A 20,800-nucleotide genomic window follows, 5' to 3' on the forward strand; every position below is an offset into this window, starting at 1 on the left:
ACGGATTCCCATATTTCGTACCGAGTGACAGCTGAGCCGTCTCACGAAGAGTTAGACGGCGCACTGTGGTCTGCCATTGGTACCTGCAATGACATAATGAGATATAGTGTAATAAATTCGACCATTGTGGGCAAACAAATTATTTGTTTCATGAAATCAGTTATGTATTAAAATGTTATAAACAATTTCCAGTAGGGAGGTAGTTTTCACCCACCCTGCATATGCAACCGAAAATGATAACACAATTTGTGTGTGAAGCAAAACAGAAATATTCTGTTGATAACATTATACATAACTGCAACAGTTGTTCAGTTATATGTGCTGACAATGTATCCCTTGGATCCACTTATACTACAGTCTATTCACCGAGAGCTGGGACGAAACATAAACAGTGTCACGTGAGCGACTACGCTCGTTTCCAGAGAAAGCATTCGGTGTTCACGTGATACGTAGGGGTGTGGAAAATCCTTGGTGCACGCTTTGCAGCTGGCGGCGTTTGGCTGGCTGCCGAGCTGTCACAGCGGACTGTGATAAACCTAGGCAACAATGTACGAAATACATTTAACAACAATGATAAAATAATGTTAAACTGAGTTCAATAAGTCCCCACAACCACACACTCCAGCGTGGTGACGGCAAGGCAGCAGTCTTCTTGGGAGACTTCAAAGAGTGTGTGGCCTTGTACTCACATATCACACGATGCACTGAAGAACGTCCCACACCAGTAGCTGCAGCTGTTTTCGAAACAATGTCACTCATCGACTGCTCTGCATGTAAAAGTTCCGTTCTATACACATTAAGACTCAGAACTAATACGTCAACCTCGCTCGCTGAATCCGTGGATGACATAATGAGGACAGCCGTATGTGATGCTAATGAAATAAGTGAATATATAAAATAAGAAACCATGTGATGCTATTGGATGTGCACATAAACAGTGAATGCTCAGCGTGACTACAAACACATATACTTACTCTAATAATCAACAACTAGTCTTTCAAGCGTCTTTACAGATGAACTTAAGATCGTGAAATACCTGCTGTACAACACCCACTAACGAGCTCACACCTGCAACTGAGGCGGCCACACTGACTGAGCGCCGCGCCTGCGAACCGCACAATGCATCGCTCATAAAGGACAAACGGTTCCACCCATCGCATTAGAACAAACTAAAAAATTAAATTCAAACCTTTCTGAAACTTTTCTCGCTTACAGCCCCACAAAAGAATGTAAAGGGAAAAAGTTTGTCGCTTACTATATTTCGGACAATGATTTGGTAACAGTTCTATATCAGACGTGAGATTTTAATTCATTGCTTCACTATTACTGACTCTATTGAGCAGAAAATTTGCAGACGTCATCGGCATATAGTACTGAAGGCAATTATAAAATTATTTTGCTGTGTGACACACAGTTTAGGAGATATGGTGTGATAAATATAGAGTAACGCGAAAAAACAACTTTTCCTGAAAGCTTAAATATTTCTCTTTTTGAGTGACAATAAATTTTAATGTAATGTAAGTAAAGGTGTCGGAAGGTAGTTCTCGGATCTCTTTATCATGTTCAGGCGCCAAATTATAAAAACCACAACTTTCATTTTTTAATTTCTGACGCCCCTGCCTTGTACACCCCTCGACAGCAGCGCTGTGGTCATGCGCCTTGCCGTGTTTACGGTACGTCTCTTGTTTCGGTGAATGGAGTATAGAACTTTTTTTTTTTTTTTTTTTGCTTTTATTATTGCAAACTTAGATCAATATAAGGTTTTGCTGCTAATCATGATAAATCTGTATACTTAAACCACTCGTGATTACCTGCCATGTATGTTGCTCTAAAACCACAAATATCAGAGAGGAAACACCCACCCCAAGAATTTTTCAAAAAATTTTGTAGTGAAACAGATAATCTTTTGATCAGTATTTTGACAGGTGACGATAGTCAGAATCCTCTGTACTTCCGCCTCGACTGACATCTCTGCCCAAACTCTTTGCCTTTACATATGTCTGCTTGTGTCTGTATATGTGCGGATGGATATGTGTGTGTGTGCGCGCGAGTGTATACCTGTCCCTTTTCCCCCTAAGGTAAGTCTTGCCGCTCCCTGGATTGGAATGACTCCTTCCCCTCGCCCTTAAAACCCACATCCTTTCATCTTTCCCTCTCCTTCCCTCTTTTCTGATGAAGCAACCGTGGGTTGCGAAAGCTTGAATTTTGTGTGTGTGTTTGTGTGTGTCAGATGCATCATTCTGCTGCCACTTGCAACAGTTTTCGATGGAACTGAACAAAGAGCAGGCAGAATGGCTACTCAAAAAGAAGGAACGTATTTCAAACTACAAAAGATCAAAATTTTTATGTGTTCAGTGTGAGCACCACAAATATCAAAATGGTGGCTCATTTCTTACACACATGAAGCAGCTGGTCGCTCTTCATTGTATTTACAGCCTCAACAGTGCAATGTGACAGACTTTCAAGAGTGTCAGGCATATGGGGGATAGAAACGCGATCTTTTACGTAACTGCACAGATAAAAGCCACAAGATGTGACGTCTGGGACATCGGATTGGAAGAGGAGGAGCAGAAGATGAACTTCATCGCCAGCGGCCCCCAAAGTCTCCAGACCTAGCACCCTGTGAGTTTTATCTGTGGGGTTACGTAAAAGACCACGTTTTTATCCCCCTTGTGCCTGATGCTCTCAAAAGTCTGCAACATCGCATTGTCAAAGCTGTGAATTCGATAACAAGAGACCAGATGCTTTGTATATGTCAGGAAATGAACAACTGTTTTCATATTTGTGGTGTAACACGTGGTGCTCACATTGAACACACAAAATTTGAACTTTACATTTTCAGGAAAGTTGGAATTGTGTTTTTATCTTTTGTAGTTTGAAATGTGTAGCTTCTTTTTTTAATAGCCCTATATTATTGCAAAGTACATTGGCTAAGTCACATGGCATGCCTCAAATAATTTTTTGGTTTAACTCTCTATTGCTGGATTTATGAAAGAAAAAAAGAGTACCGGAACAAAAACTGGAACATCCAAATTGTTTCCTACAATAAGACATTGCAAGAAGAGAAATTACTTATTTATGATTTGATGGAGATACAGTTTAACAGAACATTGTGTTGTAGAAGGGGCGCATTATGACAAACAGTCCAGTTCCTTAAGCTAACTGGCATTAAAGGAAGAACAAGGTTTGGAGAATTCCTTGTGGCTTCAAAATAATTTCAGGGATAATTTCCTAAACATTTTGAGCAGACTGACAATCTTTCGTCTGTTTTTGAGAGCTTTGCCATTTCAGCTGAAAGTGCCCCTGTGTACGTGCAGATGTAGATGATTGATCTCCACTGTAATTCCTGTTTTAAAGACAAATGCTTTTACGGTACAACTGTGTAGGACATCTAGATTGTTTCCCTCAGGTAGACTTTCCACATCTCCATAACGAGGTTGTAAAAGTGCTTCAACATTTCGATCAACGTAGGTGTGGGAAAGACCTTTCTCGACCACGAAACTAAAGAAGTCACTATTTAGAGGCAACTCGAGTGGGAAAATCTGTGAAATTATTTGCATCTCTCTATACGTTGACAGATTGTTGTGGATAAAAATTATGTCTCCAGTGTGCCAGAAATATGAGGGTCACTCCAAAAGAAATGCACACTATTTTTGTAAAAACACAGTTTTCATTCTGCATGTGTGAAAGTTTTACAGTGTATAGATACATCCTTCCCACTTGCTTTCAAACTTAGTTCAACCTGTTCCTGTGAGTGGCGCCGTCACAGCATGTCTTCAAGATGGCTGCTACACTTGACGTTTGTCAGAAGCAACGTGCTGCCACATAATTTCTGTGTTGTGAAAATGAAACAGTGGGAAACATCCACAAGAGGTTGAAAAAGGTGTACGGAGTTGCTGCTGTTGATCGCAGTACAGTTAGTCGGTGGGCGAGCAGGTTACGTGACGAAAGCGGGCACGGCAATATTGAGGATTGTCCTCACAGCGGCAGGCCTCGTACTGCAAACACTACAGACAATGTGCACAGAGTTAACGAATTGGTGACTGCTGACAGACACATCACAGTGAACAAATTGTCACGCTACATAGGGATAGGGGAAGGAAGTGTTTGCAGAATACTGAAAGTGTTCGTTAAAAAATGTTTGTGCCAGGTGGGTTCCCAGGATGTTGACAGTGTCTCACAAAGAAACAAGAATGGTGGAGATGAATTTCTTGGAAGAGTTGTGACAGGTGATGAAACATGGCTCCATCATTTTTCACCAGAGACGAAGAGGGAATCAAGGAGTGGCATCGTGCAAATTCACCCAAGAAAAAAAATTCCAAATCACACTTTCTTCTGGAAAAGTTATGGCCACGGTGTTTTTCAATTCTGAAGGATCTTGCTTGTGGACATTGTGCCAAGTGGAACCACCGTAAATTCCAATGCATATGTGACGACACTGAAGAAACTTTGAGCTTGACTGAGTCGTGTTTCACCACATCGGCAAAAGCAGGATGTTTTGCTGTTGCACGACAATGCACAGCCACATTTCAGTCAAAAAACCGCAGAAGTGATCACAAAACTTGGATGAACAACACTGAATCACCCGACTTACAGTCCTGACCTGGCTTCGTGTGACTATCATCTCTTTGGGAAACTGAAAGACTCTCTTCGTGGAACAAGGTTTGAAGATGGTGACTCCCTTGTGCATGCTCCCAAACAGTGGCTCCAACAGGTTGGTCCAGAATTTTACCGTGTTAGTATAGGGGTGCTGGTTCCAAGATGGTGTAAGGCAGTTGAGAGGATGGAAATTATGTGGAGAAATGAAAATATTGTTCCTACAGGATGTATCTACACACTGTAAAACTTTCAAACATGTAGAATAAAAGATGGATTTAAAAAAAATAGTGTGCACTTCTTTTGGAGTGAGCCCCATATTAAATAATAATGAAAAGTTCCCCTCCTTGTGCTCAGACAGCCAGCAGTGGCAGTGTGGGAAACGCACCAGCTGGGCTGAGTGTGGTGGCACCTCAGTCTGGGCACAGCCTGACAGCCGAATTCTTGGCCAGCCAGGTATAGTGTAGTGCGCAGTTTGCTAGCTTGCAGAATGGGGGCGTGAGCCAGACGTGGACCTAACCAGTGCAGCAGAATAACAACTCTCGCTCTGGTACACTGCCCAGATAGATTGATGGTTTCAGGTGTTTTCCCATGCTCAGGTAGCCAATTGCTGGGCTGGACCACACTTTCTGCCTCAGAAAATACGCTACTGGGCATTAAAATTGCTACACCAAGAAGAAATGCAGATGATAAAGGGGTATTCATTGGACAAATATATTATACTAGAACTGACATGTGATTACATTTTCACGCAATTTGGCTGCATAGATCCTGAGAAATCAGTACCCAGAACAACCACCTTTGGCCGTAATAACGGCCTCGATATGCCTGGGCATTGAGTCTAATAGAGCTCGGATGGCGTGTACAGGTACAGCTGCCCGTGCAGCTCTAACATGACACCACAGTTCGTCAAGAGTACTGACTGGCGTATTATGACGAGCCAGTTGCTCGGCCACCATTGACCAGACGTTTTCAGTTGGTGAGAGATCTGGAGAATGTGCTGGCAGGGCAGCAGTCGAACATTTTCTGTATCCAGAAAGGCCCGTACAGGACCTGCAACATGTGGTCGTGCATTATCCTGCTGAAATGTAGGGTTTCACAGGGATCGAATGGAGCATAGAGCCACGGGTCGCAACACATCTGAAATGTAATGTCCACTGTTCAGAGTGCCATCATTGCGAACAAGACGTGACTGAGACTTGTAACCAATGGCACCCCATACCATCACACCCAGTGACACGCCAGTACGGCGATGACGAATACATTCTTCCAATGTGCGTTCACCGCAATGTCGCCAAACACGGATGTGACCATCGTGATGCTGTGAACAGAACCTAGATTCATCCGGAAAAATGACGTTTTGCCATTCGTGCACCCAGGTTCGTCGTCGAGTACACCATCACAGGCGCTCCTGTCTGTGATGGAGTGTCAAGGGTAACCGCAGCCACGGTCTCTGAGATGACAGTCTGTGCTGCTGCAAACATCATCGAACTGTTTGTGCAGATGGTTGTTGTCTTGCAAACGTCCCCCTCTGTTGACACAGGGATATAGAGACGTGGCTGCACGATACGTTACAGCCGTGCGGATAAGATGCCTGTCTTCTCGACTGCTAGTGATACGAGGCCGTTGGAATCCAGCACGGCATTCTGTATTACCCTCCTACCTACCAATTCCATAGTCTGCTAACAGTCATTGGATCTCGACCAACGCAAGCAGCAATGTTGCGATATGATAAACCGCATTCGCGATAGGCTACAATCCGACCTTTATCAAAGTGGGAAACGTGATGGTACGCATTTCTCCTCCTTACACGAGGCATCACAACAATGTTTCACCAGGCAACACCAGTCAACTGCTGTTTGTGTACGAGAAATTGATTGGAAACTGTCCTCATGTCAGCATGTTGTAGGTGTCGCCAACGACGCCAGCCTTGTGTGAATGCTTTGCAAAACTAATGATTTGCATATCACAGCATCTACTTCCTGTCGGTTACATTTCGCATCTGTAGCGTGTCATCTTTGTGGTGTAGCAATTTTAATGGCCAGTAGTGTATCATAAGGGAACTGTGTGATAACGTACAAAGCAAAGTTCACACAGCGCACACACAGATGGTGCACTTGTGTCACCTCCCTGAGAGAGAGGGAGGAGGGGGGGGGGCAGTGTAAATATGGATGCTAAGTGGCCGCCACATTTTTACCTGTTTTGTATTTACTATTGTAGGAGTAGTGAGCGAGGTGCTGGTGTTGTCCTAGTTTATTTAGTAGCAGAATTATTTGCTGGCAGAAATACAGTAGGTTTTGGTGCGTTTTGCACATCCCTTGTCAGTTAATTTCACATATTTTACTGTCAAGGAAAGTATTGTGTTGCAAGTTGTATCTGCAGAGATTGATTGTCACATTAGATTTTCACATCAGTTTTTGTATACTAATTTTTGATAGTTGAAGGACTTAATGAATGTAAATAATGAAACTTAATTTTCAAGGATAGTAAAGGTGAAATTCTGGGTGTCCCACAATTCACTCCACACGCCTGTGTTTAATGTGTAGCTCCCAGAAGTTTCATTGGTGTATGTTTATTTGTTGTTGTTCAGTGCTGTATTGAGTAGAACGCTGTGTTGTATTGCACAGTTTGCGAATTTCAAGATGGCTGAGTTAGAGGAGCAATGTGTTTGCAGTAAATTTTGTGTGAAACTCAAGAAAACCAAATGATGCAAGAAGCCTACAGTGATGAGTACTTTAGCCATTCTCAGCATTACAAATGGTTCACATGGTTTAAAAATGGCCAGACGGAAGTTAAAGGCTACTCTCGTTCATGACACAGTTCGATGTCTGCCAATAACTTCATGTCAGGAACATCAGTGAAATTGTGCATCGCAATTGAAGACAGACTGTCAGAGAGGTTGCAGAAGAATGTAACATTTCAGTTGGATCATGTCATGAAATCCTACAACAGCATCTTGGAATGCTTTGTGATGCTGCCAAGTCTGTCACACAGCTCAGGAGTCGAGACGATAAAGATGAGATGTAGGTCTACAGTTATGATGTTGAGACCGAGGTTCAATCTTCAAAATGGGCCAGGAAAGGTTCTCTGAGACTTTGAAGGATTAGTTCGCCATGAATTGTGCCACAGGATAAACTGTTAATCAGTGGTACTATCGAGACGTGTTGCGACACCTGCGAGAAAATGTGAGATGGAAACGGCCTGAAATGTGGCGAGACAATTCGTGGTTCTTGCCTCATGATAACACACCCACACATTCACCCCTGTTGGTGGTGGCTATTGCACACAAAAGAAATCACTGTGCTGCATCATTCTCTGTACTCTACAGACCCGGCCTCTGCAGACACTTTTTTTTATTTCCAAAGTTGAAAACCCTTGTGAAAGAATGAAAAGCTGCAATGATAGACCAGATAAAAGAAAATTTACAGATGGCGCTCCACGTGATCCACCAAGAGGCGTACACAGATTGCTTCCAGAAGTGTAGAAGGCATTGAGAGCAGTGTATCAAGTGTAGAGGAAAGTATTTCGAAGGAGACCGTGAACAGTGAGTAAAAGGTAAGTGTAGAAGAATTTTGAGGACAAAGTTCCAGAATTTTTTGAATGGACCTCAGAATCAGAAAGAAATTATAAAAGTCGAATGATTTGAGCTCACACAGATACTTAGCAATCATCATTCGTCCTGCTTACAATTCGTGACTGGAGCAGAAGAGAGAGAGTGGGGGTGCAACATTCATAAACAAAGTATCTCTGTGACACACCATATAATGGCTGGTGGAAAATAAATGTAGATGGCTAACAATCTACTAATAAAAACCGTCACATCGTCAACAATTTATTACAGTTCTGTAGCAACATACCTGTAACTGTTCAACTATTTATGGAACTGTATGTTTGTAAAGTGTTATAATCTTGTAAGCATTATTTATGTAACTGTGGCAACAGACCTTTAACTTGATCAAAAAACTGCAGGGCCGTCAGTTTGACAAGGATGGCAACCTGGTGGACTGGTGGGACCCTGTCACCCGCGATGAGTACCTGAAGAAGGCAGAGTGCATCATCTCGCAGTACGGGAACTACACTGATGATCAGACAGGCATGCACGTGAGTACACCCGCTTTTTCGGCCAAGCGCCTCCTTTTCCAAACGTATTACGCACCGTATTCAGTAGTATTAACTCCCAGTTTTGAAATAAATTTTGTGAGTCTTGTTTTTCCTTATTATATTAATCACAGATTTGGCGAACAATCACATCACCTTGCACATTTGTCTGCCTCATTTGGCTGCTAACAATTCTGGTGAAGTTGCATTTGACTGTCCCATTTGACTAATCATTCCAATGAAAATGAATCTCCCCTGGCACAGACGACTTGCCCATTTGATTAATCACCATTCTGCATCTCATCTCTACATTTGATTTACAGCATGTGACACATCTCAAATATTCAGCTGCAATAGCTGACTACTCATCATTCTATTAAGCATCCATTTCATCTGCCACATTTGAGTGTCCAATTTGACTAACCATTTCAACCAAGACCAATTTCACATGGCACAGTAGACTGCCCTGTTTCATTAATCACGAATCCAATGAAGAGATGCACCTCATTCAGGACATTTTCTACCACTCATTCAGGACATTTTACTACCACATTTCACTGATCATTCTGATGAGGATGCATCTTATATGGCACTTTTGGCAGCTCGTGTTTGACTAATCACCGTTCTGGCAAGGATGCATCTCATCTTCCATATGTGTTTGTCTAATTTGACTAAATCATTTTGATGGATGTGCATTTCAACTGTCACATTCGATTGTCAAATGTTACTAATTGCCATTAACATGCTCGTTACCTCTGGTACATTTGTTTGTCGCGTGTGACAAATCACCATTGTTGTGAAAATTCATGTGCTTGTGGCCTATTTGACAGCTCCATTTGTCCAATAATTTCAGTGAATGTGGATTTCACACAGCACATTTATCTGTGTCATTTTACTGATCACTTGTTCAATGAAGGTTTATTTCATCTGGCACATTCAACTATCCTATTTGTGTAATCATAATGCTTGTGGTGATCCATCTCATCTGGTATACTCTGCTGATTCCACCTGACTAATCACCGTTCCAAAGAGGAAACACCTCATACGCCATATTTAACTGCTTCATTCCACTAATATCACTATTCCGATAAAGATCTGTCTCGTCCGAGGCACTTCACTTCCTGAGTCCTTTGTGGTAAGATCACTCTGTATACTGTAACACTGTAGGGTAACTCAGTACTGATCTGTTCTTCAATGTATATGTTCACGGAAACAGCAGAATATGCACACACCTTCATTTTCACCTTGTAGACCTTGTCAAATCCATGGGTAATCAGCAGGAGAATATGAATAAAAGTAAAAAAAAAAAAAAAAACACATGGACGAATTAAGATGATTGACGGTGTCACGTTGCAGCTTAACGGGATCAACACGCAAGGGGAGAACATCGCAGACAACGGCGGCATCAAGGAGGCGTACCGCGCTTACCTCGCCCTGGAGCGCCGCAACGGCAAATCCGAGCCGAGGCTGCCCGCACTGTCCGGATTGTCTCCGCGACAGATGTTCTGGGTGTCCGCCGCACAGACTTGGTGCTCCAAGTGAGTATTGGGAGCCCCGCCTTACACCCACTGTGTGTTTGTGTTCCTGAGGCTGTATCAGCACTTTGTGGCAAGAAAATGTGTGATCCCTACAAACGGTCGATGCAGCTTCACTGGGTACGGAGGACACAGCACGTTACTTTGCACAGAAGATTTCTCGGTACAAAAGACACAACAACACCGTCGGGTGGAGAGTCATTGCCAAGAGTAGCAGTAACTTTAGGTCTGCCCCAGGGAAGTGTGTTGTCGTGTAGTATACAGGGTGAGTCACTAACTATTGCCACTTAGAATAACTCTGAAAGTATGGTAGTAGCTGTAAAGTTTGTGGGACAAATGTTGCCTGGAACAATGGGGGCCACAATATGAGTTTGGTTTTTTGTTGCTAGGTGGGGTCGCGTCAGAGAAATAAAGGTCAGCTTCTTCTTCTCTCTCTCTCTCTCTCTCTTTTTTTAAAGGGATGCTATGGCTTGGTATTTATTTTCTGATAGGAGCTGTTGGGATAAATCCAGCCATGTGTAACAGTAAAGTCTGTGAAGGTCAACGAAGGTCACAAAGGCGGCATGGATATCCATTTACAGGAGGTGTTCGCAGTGATGACCATTATTACCAGTGCAGTGTTGCAATCTTCTTATCGTGGATTTAAGTGGTATTGCTTATCACTTCGGCACTTATTGAAGCACGTGCTCTGACAATTCTCTCTTGTATATCTTGCAAATAGTAAGTATTCACTGAATACAGCATATCCATCTAACATGCCATTGACATGTAAACACCATTCGACGGTTTCGCAATACAACCCTAATAGGAATGGTAAGACTAGAATCATTGAATCAAGTGAATGTGAATGATGTATTCCTTCGAAGAACAAGTCGATATGCTTCTCATTTACGGAGAATGCCAACGAAATTCAGTGAGAGCTAGAGACTTATACGCTGAAAGATATCCTCAATGTACTCACCCTACACATCATACATTTAAATATGTGTACGATAAATTGAGAACAACTGGATCTTTAACGCATCGGAAACATATTCGACAAAGGAAAGTTACTAACAATGAAATGGAAATTGGTACTCTCGCCACTGTGACTCGAGATCCTTGTGTTAGCTCGTGTCAGATCACAAGGGAATCTGGCATAAATATCATCCTTACAATATCAGTCTCCTTCAAGAATTAACTGGTACGGATTGTATGCAGCACATTGAATTCTGCCGATGGGCTCAACTTCAGATTCATGGGGATGACTCGTTTATTAATTTGATTTTATTCACTGATGAGGCTACATTCACGAATCGTGGAAAAGTTAATTTGCATAACACGCATTATTGGGCAACTGAAAATCCATGTTTGCTGTGGCAAGTTGCACACAAAAAACCGTGGTCAGTGAATTTACGGTGTGGGATTCTGGAGGACAGAATTATAGGCCCCTATTTCACGGAACGACATCTTAATGGTAGGAAGTACACCACATTACTGCAAGAAACATTAGGTCTGTTACTGAAAGAAATACTTTTAGGAACAAGGAACAGAATGGGTGTCCAACACATTTTTCGCTGATGACTAGAAATGAGTTGCAGAGACAATTCCCAGATCGTTGGTTTGGATGCAGAGGAGATTTGTCATGGCCGGCTTGTTCACCAGACTTGACACCTCTGGATTTTTTCTTGTGGGGATTCGTAAAAGACATTGTTTATAAAGACATTCCAACTACACGTGAAGATGTGCGAGTGAGAATTGTCAGAGCATGTGCTTCGGTAAGTGCCGACGTGATAAGGAATACCACTCAATCCGTGATAAGAAGATTGCAGCACTGCATTGATACCAATGGTCATCACTTCGAACACCTCCTGTAAATGGACGTTTGCGCCACCTTTGTGACCTTTGTTGACCTTCAAAGACCTTACTGTTACACATTGGATTCATCTCAATACCTGCTATCAGAAAATAGTACCAAACTATAGCATCCCATTTTAAAAAACAAAATTGACCTTCATATTTCTGAAGTGACCCCACCTAGCAACAGAAAACTAATGTCATATTATAGCCCCCATTGTCCCATGCAACTTTTTTCCCCACAAACTTTTCAGCTCATGCTTTCAGAGTTATTCTTGGTGGCAATAGTTAGCGACTCACCCTGTATTAATGACCTACCAGGCAATATTAGTAGTAACCTCAGACTGTTAGCAGACGATGCTTTTGTCTGTAGAGATGTATTACTTAAAATAAGCTGCATAAATTCTCTGGCATCTCTTGATAAGATTTCAAAGTGGTGTGTTTATTGATAACTTGCTTTAAATGTTCAGAAGCATAGAACTATACACTTCACAAAAAATAAGAGAAATATAGTACTATCAGGTAACTACCTGTAAGTACCAATGGTAATCATTCAAAAACTAGCTAGGAATATATTACAACCCCTTATGTATTGCCCTTAGGGGCTGTGGAACCAATAGTAGACTAATTACACCACATATACGGGCATATAAGCAGTCCCACATTCCATTGGTGAATTCAACTTGGAACAAATCATAATTTTTTGTGCAATGGAAAATATCCTATATCACACACTTCACAATAGTTTGCAGATCGTAGATTGTATGTAGATGTAGAAAATATTGTAGCAGCATGGGTGGCAAAAATTGTAGAGGGAAACCAAGGCCTGACTACAACATACAGGTGTAGTAATTACTCATAGGTAAAGAGGATTGCATGGATTAGATTAGTGTGGAGAACTGCATCAGACCAATCCTCGTACTGTGCACCAGAAACAACATGTTCATGTTTGTGAGGTGTCTATGTTTGTGCAGTATGTATGTGTGTTTCTGTGGTGTGTCTGTCTTTGTACAGTGTCTGTGCTAATTTCCATAGTGTGTGTATGTATTGGCACAGTATATTTTTGTGAGCTTGAAGGGGAAACCAGATGGTGCTATGGGTGGCCCGCTAGATGGTGCTGCCATAGGTCAAACGGATATCAACTGCGTTTTTTTTTATTTTTTTTTTTATTTTTTTTTATTTTTTTAAGGATAGGAATCCCCATTTTTTATTACATATTCGTGTAGTACATAAAGAAATATGAATGTTTTAGTTGGACCACTTTTTTTGCTTTCTGATGGATGACGCTGTAATAGTCACAAGCATATGGCTCACAATTTCTGATGAACAGTTGGTAACAGGTAGGTTTTTTAAATGTAAATACAGAACGTAGGTACGTTTGAACATTTTATTTCGGTTGTTCCGATGTGATAACATGTACCTTTGTGAACTTATCATTTCTGAGAATGCATGCTGTTACAGCGTGATTACCTGTAAATACCACATTAATGCAATAAATGCTCAAAATGATGTCTGTCCACCTCAATGCATTTGGCAATACGTGTAACGACATTCCTCTCAACAGCGAGTAGTTCACATTCCATAATGTTTGCACATGCATTGACAATGCGCTGACGCATGTTGTGAGGAGTTCTCGGTGGATCGCGATAGCAAATATCCTTCAGCTTCCCCCACAGAAAGAAATCCGGAGACATCACATCCGGTGAACTTGTGGGCCACGGTATGGTGCTTCGACGACCAATCCACCTGTCATGAAATATGCTATTCAATACGGCTTCAACCACATGCGAGCTATGTGCCGGACATCCATCATGTTGGAAGTACATCGCCATTCTGTCATGCAGTGAAACATCATGTAGTAACATTGGTAGAACATTACGTATGAAATCAGCATACATTGCACCATTTAGATTGCCATCAATAAAATGGGGCCCAATTATCCTTCCTCCCATAATGCCGCACCATACATTAACCTGCCAAGGTCGCTGATGTTCTACTTGTCGCCATCGCGGATTTTCCGTTGCCCAGTAGTGCATATTATGCTAGTTTATGTTACCGCTGTTGGTGAATGACGCTTCGCCGCTAAATAAAACGCGTGCAAAAAATCTGCCATCGTCCCGTAATTTCTCTGGTGCCCATTGGCAGAACTGTACACAACATTCAAAGTTGTCGCATTCCTGGTGCGTAGAAATATGGTACGGGTGCAATCAATGTTAATGTAGCATTCTCAACACCAACGTTTTTGAGATTCCTGATTCTCGCGCAATTTGTCTGCCACTGATGTGCGAATTAGCCACGACAGCAGCTAAAACACCTACTTGGGCATCATCATTTGTTGCAGGTCGTGGTTGACATTTCACATGTGGCTCAACACTTCCTGTTTCCTTAAATCACGTAACTATCTGGTGAACGGTCTGGACACTTGGATGATGTCGTCTAGGATACCGAGCAGCATACATAACACACGCCCATTGGGCATTTTGATCACAATAGCCATACATCAACATGATATCGACCTTTTCCGCAATTGATAAACGGTCGATTTTAATACAGGTAATGTATCACAAAGCAAATACCGTCCGCACTGGCGGAATGTTACGTGATACCACGTACTTATACATTTGTGACTATTTCAGTGCGATCTATCACAAAGCAAAAAAAGTGGTCCAACTAAAACATCTATATTTCTTTACGTACTACACGAATACGTAATAAAAAATGGGGGTTCCTATTTTAAAAAATAGCAGTTGATATCTGTTCGACCTATGGGAGTACTATCTAGCAGGCCAACCATAGTGCCTCTAGTTTCCCCCTTCAAGCTAGACAAGTTTCGTTATTTTTTTCCGCTTGATGCTTATTTTGTGAGATATTTGGCCTGGTCACTATCAATGGACCACCAAGTATGTGTATGTATATGTTTATATTAACAGTGTATTTAAGGGAAGTACCTATTTTCGTACTGTGAGTACATAGGCATGTTCATTATGAATACACGCATGTGAGATATGTGTATGTGTTAAGTATTTGTGCCATTAGTGAGCTTGTAGACAAGTGAACTAGTTGCTAGGCAGAGTGGCTACACTGTAGGAATATTTATACAGAAATAAAATTGTAGTTGCAGCCTTCATACCAAAGACTGATTTGAGGCAGCATAGGGAGCTGCCTATCCTGAGCAAGCCTCTTCATCTCTGAATTACTACTACAACCTACATCCTCCTGAATCCGCTTACTGTATTCATGTGTTATTTTTACCCACTACTTCCTCCTCTCCTCCCCTCCCACACACAAACACATATGCAGACACATTTGTCCAATACTAAATTAGCGATTCCTTGATGTCTCTTAATGTGTTTTGTCAACCAATCCATTCTTCTACTCAGGTTTTCCCACAAATGTTTGTCTCCAATTGTGTTCAGTACCTCATAGTTAGTTATGTGGCCTAGCCACTTAATCGCCAGCATTCTTCTGCAGCACCACATTTCAAAAGCTTCTATTCTCCTCTTGTCTACACTGTTTCACTTGTTTACATGGTTACACTTCACACTTATACTTTCAGAAAAGATTTCCTGACACTTAAATCTGCACTCAGTGTTAGCAAATTTCCCTTCTTAGGAAGTGCTTTTGTTGCCATTGCCAGTCTACTTTTTTATTCTCTCTATTTTGGCTATCAGTTATTTTGCTGCCCAACTAGCAAAACTCATCTACTACTTTAGTGTCTCGTTTCCTAATTTAATTCCACTACATTCTGTTATCCTCGTTTTGCTTCTGTTAAGTGTTCATCTTACACCTTCCTTTCAAGACACTGTACATTCCATTTAACTGCTCATCCAAGTTCTTTGCTTTCTATGACAAAATATTGGCCCCCAGTAGCTGAATGGTCAGTGTGACGGATTGTCAATCCACTGGGCCCGGGTTCAATTCCCGGCTGGGTCGGGGAATTTTCTGGGTGTTGTGCTGTCCTCGTCATCATCCTATCATCCTCATCAACTGCAGGTCACCAAAGTGGTGTCAAATTGAAAGACCGGCACCCGGTGAACGGTCTGCCCAATGGGGGAGGCCCTAGCCATACAATTATATAAATATGACAAAATTACAGTGTCATCGGCAGACCTCAACATTATTAATTCTTCTCCCTGAAATTTAATTCCTATTCTAAATTTTTCTTTGGTTTCCTTTGCAGCTTCTTTAATATACATATTGAATAACTTCGGGGATAGGCTACAACCCTGTCTCACTCTCTTTACAATTACTGCTTCCCTTTCATACCTCTCAACTCTTATAATTGTCATCTGGTTTCTGTACAGGTTGTAAGTAGCCCTCTGCTCCCTGTATTTTACCCCTGCCACCTCTAAAATTTGAAAGAGCATATTCCAGTCAACTTTGTCAAAAGTTTTCTCTTAAGTTTACGAATGCTACAAATGTAGATTTTCCTTTCATAACCTATCTTCGAAGGTAACTCACAGGGTCAGTATTGCGTCGCATGTTCCTACATTTCTCCAGAATCCCAACTGATCTTCCCTGGCATCAGCTTCTATCAATTTTTCCATTTATCTGTAAAGAATTCATTTTAATATTTTGCAAGCATGAGTTATTGAACTGACAGTTCAGCAGTATCTCTAAATATGTTTGTAATAAGTGCTATAATTAAATTCCTTTTATTTCATGAATTGCTAAAACACTTTTAAGAAATTTTTGCTGCTGTAATTCAATTTGTCATTTCTCTCAGACAAAGAGTGGTACTTTTCAGCCCCCATGTGAAAGAAGTAAACAAAAACAGCAAGTGACAGTTTGCACTCAATTCCATTGACAGGTACCGCACCGAGGCGATGCGCCAGCGGATTACCACCGGGGTCCACTCGCCGGGCCGCTTCCGCGTGCTGGGCCCGCTCAGCAACAGGCCCGAGTTTGCCGAGGACTTCGCCTGCCCGCTCGGCTCCCGCATGAACCCGGTGCAGAAGTGTCAGGTGTGGTAAGGAGTACGACGGGGACGCCACACTGCCGGACGCCCGTTGACGGCTGCTCCGGGCAGCCGACACTTGCCACACGCGTGCGACTTCACACTGCACGGACCTTCTGACTCGGTGCTAGTGGTTCTCCAGAAGAAAAGGGAATCTGAATGCAGTCAGTGGCTGGCCGACCCTCCGACTACGGAGTTCTGTTTACGTGCGACATTTACCGTGTGTACCACGAGGTTGCGGCCTCGGAAGAGACCGGCAGACGTAACCGTGGGGCGTCGGAAGGAGACGGTGCGGTTGCTACGGTTTCGGCACATCCTCAGTTGAGGTTGCCTACTGTGTGCGAGCACGTATTTATATCCTAAAAACCTCCTCCTCTTTAGGGTGGACAAATAAATCTGTATGCAGAAGCACTTATCTTTACTCTAAATATTTAATCAATAATTTTAGATAATACTTCCATTTTTACAAATATTGCATGTTCATTTTTGTGGAGTAATATTGCACAGAAAAAGGGCACCAACCGTGACTAAATTATGAGAGAAAAAGGCAAAATTTATTGAACAAAAGGTAGTGAAGTGATCATTATTGTCATTTAAACCAGTGTAATGACAGAATGGCCTATGACCAAAAATATTCACTGTCTCGTTGGCTTGAAGCTAGACCAGCTGCGTTTTGGAGGTGAGAAAAGAGCTAATCAGATATTTTTGGTTAATGAAGTAGAGACGAGGATCATTCTTTAGAGAAACATAAAGAGCACACTCCTCGATTTGGTGCTCGCTCCGTTCAGCAAAAAGCCGAAAACACAAACTAGGCAATAGCCTTCCTGCAACAGTCAACAGAGAAGTGAATGACATGGGATCAATCCAGTCTAGGAATTGTTACACCCAATAAGCAGAACAGTCTAATAAGTTGTTGTTGGAGAAGCATTATGGTCTGTGGAGTTTGCAAATTGCAAACTAATTCTTGGTAATATGCAATAAAGGCTGCAAGGTCACTGTAATTAAAGTAGTTCAATGCACTAAATAATGAAGAGAATTGTCAACACTGAGGTAGTCTTATTCTGATGTAATTAGTGTGATCATTGAGGAAATGCTGAAAAAGGTGCTACAGTTTTTAAGAATGGACCACGGATGAAGAAAACTTAAATTTCTAATTTTTAATGGTGCTATGGATATTTATTTTGTTGTTATGGTAGTAACATGTGGAATAAGTGCCCAGTGATCATAGAAAACAACAGATAAGAGTGTTTGTTAACTGAAATTGGGCTTACTGTTAGTCCTTGTTAAAGGATGCCACTTGTAGGGAGACTGAGTTGTGTTCTAGACCACTTTAACTGCTCTCACTGTAAATCAGAAACTCCATAAGCTAAAGAAATGTGGAATGATAGTATTGTAACAGGTGTATCTGTCCAAAATTTTCCCAGTCCTACATAATCTACTAGAACAGAGAGAAAATACACTGTTCACTGCCAGAAAAGCATGAGGAAGAAATCGTGAAAATTTCTAAAAACTCGAGTTTCTACTTAAAAGTGGCTTTACTTACAGATTGACAGAACTTGATTCAGCACATCAGTTAACTCTCGGCTGCAAATAATAAGCATCATTTTGTTACTATTAATTTCTGAAACTTTGTATATCCTCTAGATGTTGCTGTGAATTGCATCATCAATGGTAGGTGATACCAATACCAGCCATTCCCCATCGTGTACCCATTGCATACGGGGTAACAGAATATAGCCTGGTGGTACACCTTAGTATACACTCTATTATCTTAACTAATCCTTATTGAGCCTACACGAGATAAACAATGGACGCAGCAGACCCTTCACACAGATTTCCTCTGATAGCAGGTCTCCTAACTGGCCTGACAGAATTTTGGTAGTACAATAGGCTCCAAGTGCCTCAGGTATTGATGCAGCACTTTTCAATGGATTTTACTGGCCTACTACGTTTCTCTACAAGCACGTCTCCTGATTTATCTTGACGTATGCTCTCATGCTTACACAATTAGTATCCAAACACTGGAGCAGTACTCTAGAATTGGCTGCACTGTCTTTGTATGTGATTTCCCTTACTGACACACTACACTTTTCTAGAACCCTCACAGCAAGTCAAAGTCTTCCATTTGCCATTCCTATTGCTAATTTCATGTGTTCACCCCATTTAATATCACTTCCCAGTATTAATATTTCAATGACATGACAGGCTCTCGAAGTTTATTGCTTATAACTAAATTGATAATTTCAGGGTTTTGACCAAGTGCCTTATCCTGACTGTATCACAAGTATTGTCCTGTTCACTGTAATGATATCTTCTGTGCACCCACAAAGCTCTTCCAATAGTTAAAACAATTTACTGCAGCAGTAGTGACCAGTGAAACTTCACTAATGGAATAAAAATATGATTATGCCTTTTCGTAATGATCCTTAACGAGACCGGCAGAGATGAAATGAAGTAATTAATTCCTTCACTACTAGCAGACATCACGCATTTGACTGTGTTCCAGCATCTGCGTGGTGCTTCACTTGCTCTCAAATATGATGTAATTGCTAACTACCTGCACGCCTTTCAATTTTCTGCACATTATTACTCCTAATTAAATGTTCGCACGAGTGTTCCCGTCAAATTGTGGTAGAGTCACCAATACATTTTATACACTGATAGCATAACTTTTGCATCTTCAAGAACAGCAAAAATGTGTGACTGATTTACAAATTACTAACATATCAAAACAATCTGTAAAAAAATGATCTCATGTATGTAGTACTGAAAGTGTGGTCCGATAAATGTTAATTGCTTTTTGTTCATGGTACGTGAAACATGTAGAACTGTCAGACACTGCGCTGTATATCACTGAACATTTATTGATATGTAATTGTGCCTGGTCTGTGGTGAAATGTCGAATCACACGTGGAGGGAACACGGACGCCATCAGAAATGTAGCACACTGCACTGGATGTGAGAGAGGTCGTATCCTCTGCCTCATTTACATATCTAACATTTCACGCACGGCAGGAATTCGGAGTTGCACGTAAACAAACATATTTATAAGTCACTGTTATGTGTCGCATCATACGTGTGACACAGCACATCGTGTATTATGCCTAATTTATTTGAGTGTATCACTTGTAAAGGTTATCTCATTCTTATTTCTGTTTTGCCTTGAGATGGGACCATATTAAGTGCTTTATACATACCTGCTTTTGTATTCTTGTTTCAATAAAGAATGACTTTTTGTTGTTGTTGCTATGTCTGTTTTCTTCTTTCCCTACCACCCTTGCCTGTCTGAATGTTGAGACCCACTTTGGATGCTACAAATTTGGCACAACAGCAGTGATTCCATGATTTTCATATATACAGGGTGGTCCATTGATAGTGACCAGGCCAAATATCTCACGAAATAAACATCAAACGAAAAAACAACAAAGAACGAAACTCATCTAGCTTGAAGGGGGAAACCAGATGGCCCTATGGTTGGGCCGATAGATGGCTCTGCCATAGGTCAAACGGATATCAATTGCTTTTTTTTAAAAATAGGAACCCACATTTTTTATTACATATTCGTGTAATAAAGAATGATGAATGTTTTAGTTGGACCACTTGTTTCGCTTTGTGATAGATGGCGCTGTAATAGTCACAAACGTATAAGTACGTAGTACCAAAAACATTCCACCAGTGCGGACGGTATTTGCTTCGTGATACATTACCCATGTTAAAATGGACTGTTTACCAATTGCGGAAAAGGTCAATATCGTGTTGATGTATGGCTATTGTGATC

The 20,800-nt window shown here is 41.5% G+C and overlaps 1 protein-coding gene across 4 annotated transcripts in view; it reads left to right on the plus strand.

The window, feature by feature from the left end:
• The window catches only part of LOC126108960 (neprilysin-2-like), a 600,695-nt gene extending 580,426 nt beyond the window's left edge, over window positions 1-20,269 (plus strand). For all 4 annotated transcript variants that reach the window (XM_049914349.1, XM_049914352.1, XM_049914350.1 and 1 more), the window contains 3 exons: window positions 8,566-8,697; window positions 10,051-10,232; window positions 16,876-20,269. In XM_049914349.1, coding sequence (XP_049770306.1) covers window positions 8,566-8,697; window positions 10,051-10,232; window positions 16,876-17,038 — 477 coding nt within the window. In that variant the 3' untranslated portion in view covers window positions 17,039-20,269. The remainder of the gene's footprint in view (window positions 1-8,565; window positions 8,698-10,050; window positions 10,233-16,875) is intronic.
• Window positions 20,270-20,800: the final 531 nt, after the last annotated feature.

The sequence above is a fragment of the Schistocerca cancellata genome, chromosome 11 (genome assembly GCF_023864275.1).
Source record: "Schistocerca cancellata isolate TAMUIC-IGC-003103 chromosome 11, iqSchCanc2.1, whole genome shotgun sequence".
Lineage (NCBI taxonomy): Eukaryota > Metazoa > Arthropoda > Insecta > Orthoptera > Acrididae > Schistocerca > Schistocerca cancellata.